The following is a 13,536-nucleotide window of genomic DNA, read 5'->3' on the forward strand; positions in this document are numbered from 1 at the left end:
TTAAAAAAACCGCATCAAAATCCGTTGCGTAGTTTTAAAGATTTAAGCATACAAAGGGACATAGGGACAGAGAAAGCGACTTTGTTTTATACTATGTAGTGATTAAAAAAGGAAACTAATTAATTAAAATATGTATTTCACATTCAATATTTTATAGGGTGAAGAGTTACGCACGGAAATCTATCAAAAACTGCTATCAGTGGATGTAGAAGATCAAATAGCTGTTCTATCGTAAGTATTTAATGTTACTAGTAATTTAGTATTCCAATATATAGATTATTTTTATGTTAAAAATAACGTTTATTCTTGCTACCAAGTTGTATGAAAATTTCCACGTATCGCGATGATATATAATTGTTTCCATATTCAGATTTATCAAATGTGTTTTCCATTCTAAAATATATCTATCAATACTTATTTTTTAATACTAAATGTAAGTTTGATATTAATTTGCACATTTAACTAAATTTATTTAACTCATCAAATTAATTAAATGCATACAAAAGTAATGGCCCTAGCATAGATCCTTGAGGGATTCCTGATTCTATATTTATATAGTTACTTTTTATAGAACTTAAAGGAGTTTCTATTATAATTTTAAAAATAAATCAGTCAGTCCAAATCTTCAATTACACCAAGTGTGTTAATTTTTTTAATTTTATGATGTAATATGTACGTAGTCGAAAGCTGTTTTCAAGACTGTAACGACGAGAAAGATGCAAATTTCATTTTATTCGATTCATTGAAAATGTAAATTCGAGAAACTTGTCATCTTCCTGTCATAATTGAATTTGGATCGGTTTATCATTTAACGTAGGTGGTATAAGCGTAAAATAAGATTAGCGAGGAGCGAAGCGACGAGCGTTTTAGCTTGATTTTGAAGTGTTGCACGATTAGATCGAGCGAAGCGATCGTGTTGTTGACGTTGTAATTGCATTCACCTGGCGAGAATCGATTTTGTATTGAGGTTATGACTTCATCGTGTTGTGATGTACTTTTGTTACAATAGGTATTTTTGTTTTTAAGCAATATAATATTGATTATTTCAACGGTTCCACGTTCCGTCAGGTACCTGCGCGACAACCTGAAGATGGTGGACGGGTCGCGCGTGGGCGCGTGGGGGCTGGGGTACGGCGCGGGCGCCGCGCACGCGCTGGCGGCCGGCGACGCGCGCAACCTCACGCGCTGCCTCGCGCTGCTGGCGCCGCTCGCCGACCTGCGCCGCCACAGTGAGTGCGCCGCTGTCAACTCGCTCTCTCTGTCAGAATCGCGGGGTCAGGCCTCGCTCTGACAAGGCGCTATGTTTATGTTCGACTTGGAATGTCTCTGTGCGCAGACTCGTACTGGACGGAGCGGTACGGCGGGCCGGCGGGCGGCGGGCTGGCGGCGGGCGCGGTGTGGCGGCGGGCCGGCAACCTGCCGCCGCGGCGCGTGCTGCTGGCGCACGCGGGCGCCGACACGCGCGCGCCGCCGCACCACGCGCTCGCGCTCGCGCACGCGCTCGTCCGCGCGCAGGCGCTCTACACGCACCACGTGAGTCATACATGCACACGCACCACGTGAGTCATACATGCACACGCACCACGTGAGTCATACATGCACACGCACCACGTAAGTCATACATGCACACGCACCACGTGAGTCATACATGCACACGCACCACGTGAGTCATACATGCACACGCACCACGTGAGTCATACATGCACACGCACCACGTGAGTCATACATGCACACGCACCACGTGAGTCATACATGCACACGCACCACGTAAGTCATACATGCACACGCACCACGTGAGTCATACATGCACACGCACCACGTGAGTCATACATGCACACGCACCACGTGAGTCGTACACACATATACACACACCATGTGAGATACACACACACACACGCACCATGTGAGTGATACACACAGACACAACAACATGCTGCGCGAACCGGTACAGACAAATGAACACGGGCGCGTGCAACCAACATGTTTACGTGTTTGTGCTCGATGAATGTCACTTTGATTGCAAGCGTCTGAAACTCTAAACCCACGAACGCTTACGTAGAAACACAGATACACAAACACGCAGAAACGCAGATACTTACGTTAAAACAGACATGTAAACAGAAATGCATCACAAACATACATATAAACAGAAATGCATCACACAAAAAATAAACACCAACAAATACAAAAACACAAAATCGTACACAGATACACAAAATAACACATTGCTAATTTTAAATTTCTTAGTTCTTCAAATACAAAATTGCACATATTAATCACAATTTCTATTTACAATTTTATTTTTATTTTTTAAAGCTCCAGTAAGACGAATTAATCTTGTAGTAAATAATTAAACAATCTCGTAACACAAATAAATATGTTTTTTTATTACAGGTATACCCAGACGAAGGTCACAACTTTGAGAAATCGTCTCTCCACCTACACAGAACAATGGAACAATTCTTCGACGAGTGCTTCGGGCCAGTAGAAGTAGCCGACTGGGACGCGGGGGTCGAGGGTTTGTTCCCGTTTAGGGACTAAATGTATGAGCGTGTGTACGGAACACACGTGTCAGAAGTGAAACTTCTTTGGCATGATTCAAAGATACCAAAATCGTCGCCTATTTCCATGTCGTGACAGTATTGCCATGACGCGAACATGACATTTTATGCGTCTAAAGAAGTTTCACTTCAAAAATATTTTGTGACACAATAAATTTTGTTAAAAAAATGAACGCAATGATTTTGTTTGTTTTGGAAATAAAAATACCCTAATCATACAAAAATGAAGTGATTCTCAGACGCGAAGTAAATAAAATTAAAAACTGACGATTTCTAGTCACAAACTGACACACACCCAAACAATAAGTATCTATAAATTAACTAAATACTAAATGCAATAATCCCGCAAAATTAAATTTTATTTACTTTGTAAATAAATATTCCCGGTTCAAAAATGAACAAAACGTAGTATAAAAACGAGAAAAAATAGATATTATGCTATTCCCAAAGCAATAATAATTAAATTCGAAAATTATTATGCAAGAAAATACTTACTGTCCAGTAGCAAAATAATGAAAACTGAACAAGTAAATATTATAATATTCCCAATGCAACAAAAATAATTAATAATTAATTGCACTGGATACAATTATCAAGATGTACGTTTTATTCATTAATATTCCATCAAAAAAAATTATTAACTCGATAAAACATTAGAAAAAATTGCAGACTAAGGACGACAGAATTGAATTTGATTTTAAAATAATTTCTTCGTTTACACTTTACATTTCTTACAATTAATTACCTAAACGATCTAAACCAAAGAACTTTCATTTTATTATCTGAATCTTATATTTTTCATGGTTCCCAACACAGAATAAGATAACTCTGAAACATAGCTACTTTTTACCTAATTTAAAAATGATATAAAAAACTCAATATTTATAAGAATGAACAGTATTTGCAGATTGTATGTTGTAGTTTGTCATAAAAAAATACAAATATATTAACGGTCTTACTAATAAAATCACAATCACTTACTCATTCGCTTTGCAATGGATTAGTTATTGCAATAACCTGTCTTGTTTTTATGATTGACGTTTCATGTGAGCAAGAGCAGGACACAGCTATGGTAGAAAATGGTAGAAATTTATCAATAATTGTTTAACTTTTTATTAGTAAGGCCGTAAGAAGATAAACATCTTCGATATTGAATTCAAGAGTATTTTGTGATCACTGCACCAGACTCATTTACAATATTATAATAGATTATTATTAAATAATGGTGCATATTTATAATATTTGTTATACATAAGCCTAAATACATATTTTATTAGATAAATTAATTGTAAAACAATTGAGATGTGGATTTGAATGTTTTACCTTGATGTATTATTGTTAGTTATAAATGTTAGCTATAGTTTGCGAAAAATGTATTTTATTATTATTAGGTACTTATAAGATTTCGAGTAATTCATTTTTTTCGTTTTTTTCGTTGAATCTATTTCTGTTTTTACTAGATATATTAAAATATTTTATATTTATATCTGATACTCCTTGAAATTCCTCAGTAAATATTACCAGAGCCAATATATTTTTCGCAAACTATGCCGGAGTAAAGCTCCAAGAGAAATTTTCTTATGATTATTATAAGGTATAAATGTTCTATATATTAGTGTTAATCGAACTTTCTATATATTTCAATGTCGCTTTCAATGTCATCGTAAAACTTAGCTTTAATATGTTTAGATAATCCAAAATAAATCAAATCCTATTTCTCTATTCTTACTACAGTCAAGATAATTTATTTATATCTTCTGTAAGAAGACGCAGAACGTTACAAATTAATGTCAAGGTTTAAAAATAAATAGATACATTATTTTCATAAATACAGTCAGTTCTAATTATTTTGATATGAGATTAATACCTATGTCTTAGAATACAATATAGTATGTAATTGTACACAAATATATTTTTTATTATCTTGACTGTAATAATCTTCCTCATAGGCATAATAAATGGACTGAAAAAATTCAAAGTATGAGTACATTTTGCGTACCCCTAATATCAATATTTATTTTAGGTTGGCAACAAAAATACTTAATAAATACGTCAAAATTATGAATAAAAACAAAATATAAAATGTCGAATTAAATGTCAGTCCTATCTATGTCTATGACATGTCCAATTTGTGTTAAATCGATGAGTACCAAATTTAGAGTAGAATGCTAGTCTAAATACATTGATATAGTATTAAAAATTCAAATATTCATTCGTTGTCTGTAAAGTCTTCAAACCATAATCAATAAAAAACAAATCTATTTTTTAATTAATGGTTTGAAATTTCTTCTGAATGAGTTTAAATAAAAGCACTTCGCGCACTTATTTATTTAATACTATATCAATGACGAAACAAATAAATTTACTAAACATATTCATGCAAATAGATTTTATAAAAACACTAAAAATTATATAAAAAATAAAATGGTTATAGATGTCGTATTTATGGAATCCAAAAATTTAGATGTTTACATAGAAATGGTGTATATTTTGTGTATCAAACATTTTCTAGTCGATAAATAGTTATTTGTTTTAATTATTTCAAAATTTACTTTTAATCGTTAGGCGAATATTCGAATAATTGTACACTGCCAATTTTGTTTTAGTATTTAAATTATTGCTAAAATTTGGGTGTCTAGTAGAATTTTATTGTTTTATTTCATTAGAAATGTGATATTTATTTATTTGATGGCGATATACATTAAGTGTAAAAATATATTTTCCACCAATCTAAATGTTAGCTGCATACTTCGTGTTAAATGGAAAATCAATAAATTTGTAAATTAACAACCAATTATTCTAAATTACTACTTAGCACTTAATGCTTGATCTCTATACAATTAAGTATGCATCTTTCCTGTCTCTTCTTTATATTTATTTGTAAGATATTACAAATATATAATTTTTACGTATAGCTAGCTATCATCCAATAGGTACTTTAAAAGTGTATAAATAATATTCTATCGCCCTCGCAATATTCGATATTTTTACTGACATTTCAGCAAAAGAAAGTCAGTGAGTCAAACATGTGGGTTATATCTTTTTATGCATATCCTTAAAAATTTAATAATTTAAATTTAAATTTATGACAAATTTTCTTAGTAGAAATTTGAAAAGCATCAAAGTTTGTAGATAAATATAAAGGAGGCAATTAATTTTGCGGTCCCCTGCAAGCTAATTAATTATCGAAGCTAATTCCTCATATCATAAAAAAACAGCTAATATTGTCAGTCTATTCCTTATTGCGTAATAATTATGTATTTTTTGCGACACGACAAACGAAACTTACAAAATTAACTTCATACCATTTTCCGATACTAGCGCCATAGTTACTTAACTTTCCCGCTTCAGAAACTATTTTATGTGCCCTTTATTCTTCACTATAAAGCGCGTCACACACGGTGAAGATACTATAATATTTTATGTTAAGATTCTCTACTATAAAATATTACAGTATCTTAAAGTATCCGGTATCAGCGTTCTGACCATCATTTTTCTTTTTGTCATTGCGTACTATAAGACCCCTGTAGAACCGCCATCCTGTTACAAATGACCCGAAATTTCCACCAAAATCTTCACCGTGTGTGACGCGCTTTATTCTTCTACTTTTTTCAAATGTTTTCTTCATTACTTTGTGTTACCACATAAACTGTTATGAAAGAATGAGCTTGGAAATAATTTCTTTTATAGTAAGATTTTGTATTTAAAATTAAGTATTTTAATTTGTCGTACACATTTATATTCTCATAGTTACTTACCATGCGAGGACGATTATTATTATCTATATTATGTTCTATTTGTAACATATTTAATTAAATAAATTGCGACATTTTTGTTTTATTATTCCGCGCTCATTCGGTTTTTATGAAAGTGTTTATAAATAATTGTATGTGTAATAAGTTTTTATGCTCATTCGTTATGTTGAAACGTTGTTTTGTAATAAAATATAAAAGTTGTTTGAATTTTATTTTTTCCTTATCACCTATACCTAAATATACACAATACCTAAATATACACACCTATACAGTAGTAATATTTTCACAAATTTCGATGAAATTATAATTTAAAATCGAATCATATAAAAAACGTAGTAGATAGATACATTGTGATAATATTATGTACTACCATATTATCTCAATGAGTAGATACTGCTTTCATACAATTCAATAAAAAACGCATCATAATCGCTGCATAAGGTTTAATGAAAAGTTTTCAATCACTACAGATTGTAACCGATGTGCCGGTGTGCCGATTATGAGAAACCATGTTGATTTTAAGCAACAAAAAACTAATGTTAGGTACCTACTCAAATATCTGAAACTACAATATTTGACTTGGTATATGATTATATCTCTATATTTATTCAGGATCATTTCAGGATACATAAACCAGAATATCTATTTATGATCCGTAGATGATGACGTTCTAATTTAGTGAAAAATTTTTAGTATTGAAATTCTGAAAATTGCTAATTAAAACATAAACTTGTTTCATAATCTCACATTACACCACCACCACCATTAATTATAGGGTATAATAATTATTATAAATTCACTACAATAATTGTGAAATTTTCCACTTCAACAAATGGCGCCAAATCAAAAGATTCATAGTATCATCCTGTCATCCATAGATGGCGTTGTTATAAATTTTATATAGTTTTAACTTTTCGACAATAGATGGCGCTGTTATAAATTTTATATAGTTTTAACTTTTCGACAATAGATGGCGCTGTTATAAATTTTATATAGTTTAAACTTTTCGACAATAGATGGCGCTGTTATAAATTTTATATAGTTTTAACTTTTCGACAATAGATGGCGCTGTTATAAATTTTTATATATTTTTAACTTTTCGACAATAGATGGCGCTGTTATAAATTTTATATAGTTTTAACTTTTCGACGAAAGATGGCGCTATTACAAATAACTGTTTCAATTTCCCATTATTGGAAATAGATGGCGCTGTTATAAATTTTAAATAGTTTAACTACTCGACAATAGATGGCGCTATTACAAATAACTGTCTGTTTTTAATTGTTTGCTATAAATAATTGTTTGTTCGTTAATTTATTAACAATAAATAAAATAAAGATATACTGTTTGGTTGGCACCTTTTTAAAAATGATTAATATTTTTTTCTATTATTAGTTTAAAAACATTTACTATCGTTTGTTCTTCAATAAGTAACGTTTGTTTGTTAAAATTTAATTGCCGTTTTCTTGTTTAATTTGCAATTTTTAATAATTATATGAATGTACGTTTCATAAAACTTGTATTGGGCACGCGCTATTTTGTCTTTTTGCTCATGGATAACTCATTGAAATATGAAACAACACATTATAAAAAACTGTATCATGTATGTTTATGTAAATAATTTATATAGTGTTTGAACATGAACATTAGGTCATGAAAATTGAAACTGAAAGGTGCTTCTATTCGTTCGCAACTTGCCGTTCGTCTGTAAGAACGCTTATCTGTAAAAATTATCTTATCTTATTTTGTATTTAACGCTTCTGAGAGTAATTTAAAGTTAACAAAAGCTTTACAGTGAAATACATACGAATGAATTATATAAACAAAGCCTACTTGATAAGAAAATTTAAATTCTACCATTTGCTTGAAGTGTTGAAGTGTCACTTCAATATTATTGCAAATTCATTCCTGCGTGGAAGTAAGTTTATTGATTTCAATCGATTAAAGCTAGTCTCATTTAGGCGAACAAATCACGGCAGTACTATTAAATTTTGCACGAAGTGACAGTAGTACCCACCTCAACGCTTCGCTTATGAGGCGTGCAATACAAAATGTACAAGGGTGTTATTAAAAAATAAAAGAATTAGTTGGAATCACGATTTTATTTGCATATCTTACATATAATAATTTATCATAACATTGTCTACTCTACGCCGACTCCACTCCCGAAGTACTGCAAGAGACGACCTGAAATAAAAAAAAATAATTAGAACAAACATACAAAAAAAATAGATTTAAAATTTATTTAGACATTATTTGTAATTTATTGAATAATGCTACATACAAAGGTTTAATTTTGTAATTTAGTGGTGGCATTATTATTAAAGGTCTATGTTTGTGCCTTTTCTGAAAAATAAAATTGTTTTGAACGATAATGTCTGTTTTATTTCTATCCTACCATATAAACATTGTGAAAACCTCTGTTAAATATTTCATGGTATAACAAATAACACAAGTTATATGAATAGCCTTATAAACTATTTCTATCCTTTTTAAGGAAGATGGTGCTCAATTCAACTGATTTTTTTTATAGTATTTGATTTTACGCGAGTATTATACATTTAGAAATTAAAGATTTTAACGGATTTTAAACGTGTCTGCCCGTGACCACGCTGCAAAGTGTGCGAAACGTCGGGATAATAATATAATGATAAAATCGCGTTTAGAATCCGTTAAAATTTTTATTTCTAAATGTAACTAAAAGCATTTTTTTTTTCTTTGTTTTACAAAAAAAAGGTACACCTTTGACAGAACTTTGACTGGGTGATCTAATTTTGATTTTTTTTCTTTTTATTCAAATCAAATATTCTTTGTTTTGAATAATTGATGGTGGTTTTAAATTTTTTGTTAAAAATTATTGTTTATATATTTTAAAATCATCTATTTCTCCACTAAACTATTTAAGATGCTATTATATATAACACTTTATATGCTATTCAAAAGAAAATATGTTTTTCATGTATTTTATTAAATTATTGTTTAATTCATATCATATTAAGTAATAAAATAATTTCTATTTTTCGTTCAAACACCTTTTCCTATTTAGATAAATGCCTTTGATGGAGTGAACCTTCTCTATGGGCGCTGAGAGTAAAATTTCAAGGTCGCATCATGACACTCCTTACTCCATGGAGTAAGGCGACGATTGGTACCTTTGAATCTTAAAGAAGTTTCACTTCTGCCACGTGTGCTCTATAAACTAGTAAATACTCACAGTTTACTTCCAGCGGTTGTTCTCGTAGTCCCACTTGGAGGCGAGTCCATCGATGGGGTTCACCTTGAGGTCCAACATTCGCTTCAGCTGGGCCTTCTGGGCCTCCTCGCTGAAGGATTCGGGCAGCGGACTGTATACTGGAAACGAAAATATTAATTAGGAATGTTAGGGTAAATAGTTCATTTGTATGGATATGTGAGGTGAATACTTATGTATCCTACAAATATTATATCTGCGAATACTTCTTAACCAATTACAATGAAATTTTGTATGTAGGTAGCTGGAGACCCCGATTAAGACATAGGCTAGCTTTTTAACCCGGAAATCGCACAGGAACAAGAACTATGCGGGTTTTTTCTTTGAAAGTAGTTATTTAATATTTAAATATTCAAGCACTTAATAAAAACGATAGAGTATTAGAAAGTAGACGAGTGAAATGGGTCAACAATGACTCGTTTCGTTAACGTACGGCGAAAGACGCGTAAATAGTTGCAGCAGCTCTTGAATTACTGGAACTCGGCATTTGTCGGACAGAAGGACGCCCGTTAGCAAGCCATCTTCTCGATTATTTACTCACCAAGCAAATTAACAGGACTATAGATCCACAGCCTTTCTTCTTTCAAATTACTTACCACTAACCAATTTTTTTTCACTAAATTAACTCACTAAAAAACTTAATTTTGAATTCACACACTAACCAACTTTCTTCCTTAAACACACAAACTCACCGAACATCTTAACAGCCATATAGATCCACAGTGACAATGAGGCAGCACACAGAGCCCAGCCCACAGCTGCCTTCCACTGGCCTGTTGGTGCTTGGAACTCGGCGAAGGTCTGACAGAAGGACGACCGGTAGAGGGCTTTCTTTTCTTCAATGGTCAACTTGCGCCAGTCTCCCTTTTCCTTTTCGCGGAGGACCTGGAATTAAAAATAATATATTATTTTTATGGTCCAAACAAAACATTTGTAAAAATAATCATTTTGGTGGAAATTGGGAAAAAATGTCTAGCTTTTAAGATGAAATCAATTTAAAAAAATACTAGATCGCATCATATCCAAAATGATAGGAGTTTCATAACAGCAAAATTTAAGATAAAAAGTAAAAACTAAAAAACGTAAACTATTAATGTACTTAAATAATGCTGTAAATAAAACATTACAAATACAAAACTTTTCAAGTATCATTCAATTGTTTTTTAAATTACATTAACAACAAATTTTCATTGCATCACAAATATGTACAAACAATACAGTATGGTCACATAAACAAAGCTTTTACAAATCTTGTTCATGTATCATTAATGAATGTACTTTCATCTATTTTTCCAGTTTGATTCTGTAATATTTTAACTCAAATATCCTCTTTATATTCCCATATAAAATGGATAAATTACTATATTTACCTTAATGTCAGGGGTTTCAGCCTGGAACCTGACAGCGGGGAGGGGGTAATCAGGCCTGTCCACATAGTTGGGTTGGCCATTGAAGCCATAGCCTACCCACTCGCGGTTACCGATCTGGAAGTTAATTATTTAGCTTAGTGGATGTAAATAAATAAAAATACTGAAATATAGCAAGCAAATATTGTATTAAAAAGCGTAAATACAATTATTCATTTCTTTAACATAGCAAAATAAATATTATAGTTAATTCTGGTTAATTCTGTAGTAAAAGTAACCAATAACCATTAACCAAAATATTAATATGTCTGTATGAAATATAAAATTATTTCATAGAAAGGGCTGTATAATTTAAAACAAAAAACTATTAGAATTTTCTGGAGAAGTTATGTCATAATTAAAATTAAGCACCATATGTTTTAAGATCTCCATAAGTGCATAGAGACTTATGTACAAATTAGTGTTATTACATTGTGGTGATCATAACGAGTATGCACTATTATACATAAGATACATATGCAGGTCATATACAGTTCGTCGCTCGCTAGCTATTATCGATGCACAATTAAAAAATATTAGTGCTCAAAAGTCGTATTATTGAATAGCCCATAACAGTACCTAAAGTATTAAATTGTACATCGTCTACAATAGCTAGCAAGTGACTAATTTTATGAGTCGCATACATATCTTATTTATAATAATTGCATACTCGTCTTAATCACCACAACATGTATAATACCTAAATCTATAATAATTACAGGTATACACTTCATATATTTACTACATACGCAAGTAACTTCAAAACGAATAAGACAATTAAACACTTGATTATTTCTTATGTTCACTACAATTAACGCTAATCAAAGCTTACCTTAGACAATTCACTGACAGACCGTGTGCCAACTGGAACACGGATAGCGTCTATGATCGCTCTGCGCAACAGGAGATTGGCCATTTTGCTGCAAATTACATTATTTATTTTAAACATTTTGTTTTTACTAATTTTATGTACTTTGTTTTCTTCACAAACATCTGGCAAAATACTTATAAACACATACATAATTTTTCCCTTCATCTACCTACCCTAAATTTGAGTTACTTATTTACGATAAAGAAAACCCCAAAATTATGAATTAGGATTCTTAATTTTAATGCTTAGTTCCATAGAAAATGTAATCTACATTCATGATAAGGCTTCTCTTCTTTGAAGCATTTTTTTGAATATGATAAATCACAAATGGTATTTTATACATTTAAATTTTGCTTTGTCAAATTTTTATAATCTTATATATAAAAATGAATCGCAAAATGTGTTGGTAAGCACATAACTCGAGAACGGCTGAACCGATTTCGATAATTCTTTTTTTATTATATTCCTTGAAGTACGAGGATGGTTTTTATGTAGAGAAAACGTAAATATGTACCACGGGCGAAGCCGGGGCGGACCGCTAGTTTTTAAATATTTTTGTGAAGTTAAAGCTCCATATTTATTAGATAGTTATTCATATTTAGTTTAATATTCAATATGATAAGATTTCAATATGGTATCTCTATGTTGACCCATTTATACAAATTGTATGTTTTCTTTTTAATCTCATCATATTATTGATTATATTATGTGTAAATTCCTTATTTCAAATGTAATTTAAGTAACAAAGTTCAATAATGCACCTTTCAATACAGTGAGAAACAATGAAAAGAAATAATACTTACCATTTTGATTTGTCATTTCTCATGCAACAGCAAGATCTGACCATACTTGTTGTTTTCTAGTGACTTATATGTATATTAATTATAAATAAGAAAATAAGATTATTTATTGATCTCCATTCTCCAAAGCATAAATACTATAATAATTACTTACACATAACTCTTGGATTAAATATTTAGTACTTAAATATTTTTGTTATCACTTTTATTATTTTTTCTTGCATCTACAACTCAAGCTTACAAATAAATGGAATGAAATATATAAATAGTATATTGGGACATTAATTAAATCATCAATATTGTTACATTATGCTTATTTTCGTAATATATTATATTCGTCCTTCTATAACGGAGTCGCAGCACAAATTATAGGTGTTCCAAAGGTGTTATTGATAAGATTGAATAGGTTATGGCAATCTAACGAGTTACATAATAACAAAAAAATTCTTGAAATATTTCCTTTAATCTCTAAATGGAATTAAAGTAAGCATAGTTATGTTTCATTGCAGTAATTAACTGTGTATTTTTGTTTAAATTATGAGAATATTGTGTTTTTAAATAAAGATTCCAATTTCAAACCTGCGTGTTCGAAAACAAAACTTACCCGATAGCACTTACACACTATTGTTTAGATAATTTGGATTGCAAAAAGCCCATAAAAATAACTTCACTACATAAAATATTTTTCTACTGCATTGAAATAATTACCTTTTGTGATTCGGTTTTCTTCAGCAAGAACTTTACCCGTAATACCACCCGTCACTGAAAATCTTGGAAAACAGCGCCCTCTAGTGTTGATGTCGACTAATCAATACTTGACAGTGTTTCGTTTCACGCACGGGTTTCACCACAGTATTACAATATTATTTAGGATGGTAATACTGTGGTTTCAC

General features: G+C 31.3%; 2 protein-coding genes across 3 annotated transcripts in view; one reads left to right on the forward strand and one right to left on the reverse strand.

The window, feature by feature from the left end:
• Positions 1-3,048, forward strand: part of LOC149477129 (inactive dipeptidyl peptidase 10) — an 84,695-nt gene extending 81,647 nt beyond the window's left edge. The window contains exons 15-18 of the mRNA XM_089710644.1: positions 158-231; positions 1,069-1,229; positions 1,337-1,533; positions 2,395-3,048. Of these exons, the coding sequence (XP_089566770.1) occupies positions 158-231; positions 1,069-1,229; positions 1,337-1,533; positions 2,395-2,541 (579 nt within the window). The 3' untranslated portion in view covers positions 2,542-3,048. The remainder of the gene's footprint in view (positions 1-157; positions 232-1,068; positions 1,230-1,336; positions 1,534-2,394) is intronic.
• Positions 3,049-8,403: 5,355 nt separating this feature from the next.
• On the reverse strand, positions 8,404-13,468 carry LOC149477130 (cytochrome c oxidase subunit 4 isoform 1, mitochondrial-like). Of its 2 annotated transcripts, none has more exons than XM_089710867.1 (6): positions 13,352-13,468; positions 11,805-11,892; positions 10,937-11,050; positions 10,259-10,451; positions 9,531-9,667; positions 8,404-8,503 (listed from the first exon to the last, which is right to left on the reverse strand). In XM_089710867.1, exons 2-5 carry the CDS (start codon positions 11,886-11,888, stop codon positions 9,534-9,536), a joined length of 525 nt encoding a protein of 174 aa, XP_089566993.1. In that variant the 5' UTR covers positions 11,889-11,892; positions 13,352-13,468; the 3' UTR covers positions 8,404-8,503; positions 9,531-9,533. The 2 variants fall into 2 exon arrangements, with proteins under 2 accessions (XP_089566993.1, XP_089566995.1); XM_089710869.1 differs by having other exon boundaries at positions 13,248-13,359.
• Between the last annotated feature and the right edge of the window lie 68 nt (positions 13,469-13,536).

Source organism: Colias philodice, chromosome 25 (assembly GCF_061535455.1).
Source record: "Colias philodice isolate Cphi_HAF_F1 chromosome 25, ilColPhil1 Martin Lab GWU primary, whole genome shotgun sequence".
NCBI lineage: Eukaryota > Metazoa > Arthropoda > Insecta > Lepidoptera > Pieridae > Colias > Colias philodice.

What these genes read in the sequence shown, in the direction of transcription:
- LOC149477130 (XM_089710867.1), bottom strand. Translation starts at nt 11,888, where the DNA reads ATGGCCAATCTCCTGTTGCGCAGAGCGATCATAGACGCTATCCGTGTT. An exon ending in CTGAAACCCCTGACATTAAG is followed by an intron (nt 10,452 to 10,936) that starts GTAAATATAGTA and finishes TTTTAATTCCAG; the next exon opens with GTCCTCCGCGAAAAGGAAAA. An exon ending in TATGGCTGTTAAGATGTTCG is followed by an intron (nt 9,668 to 10,258) that starts GTGAGTTTGTGT and finishes TTTCGTTTCCAG; the next exon opens with TATACAGTCCGCTGCCCGAA.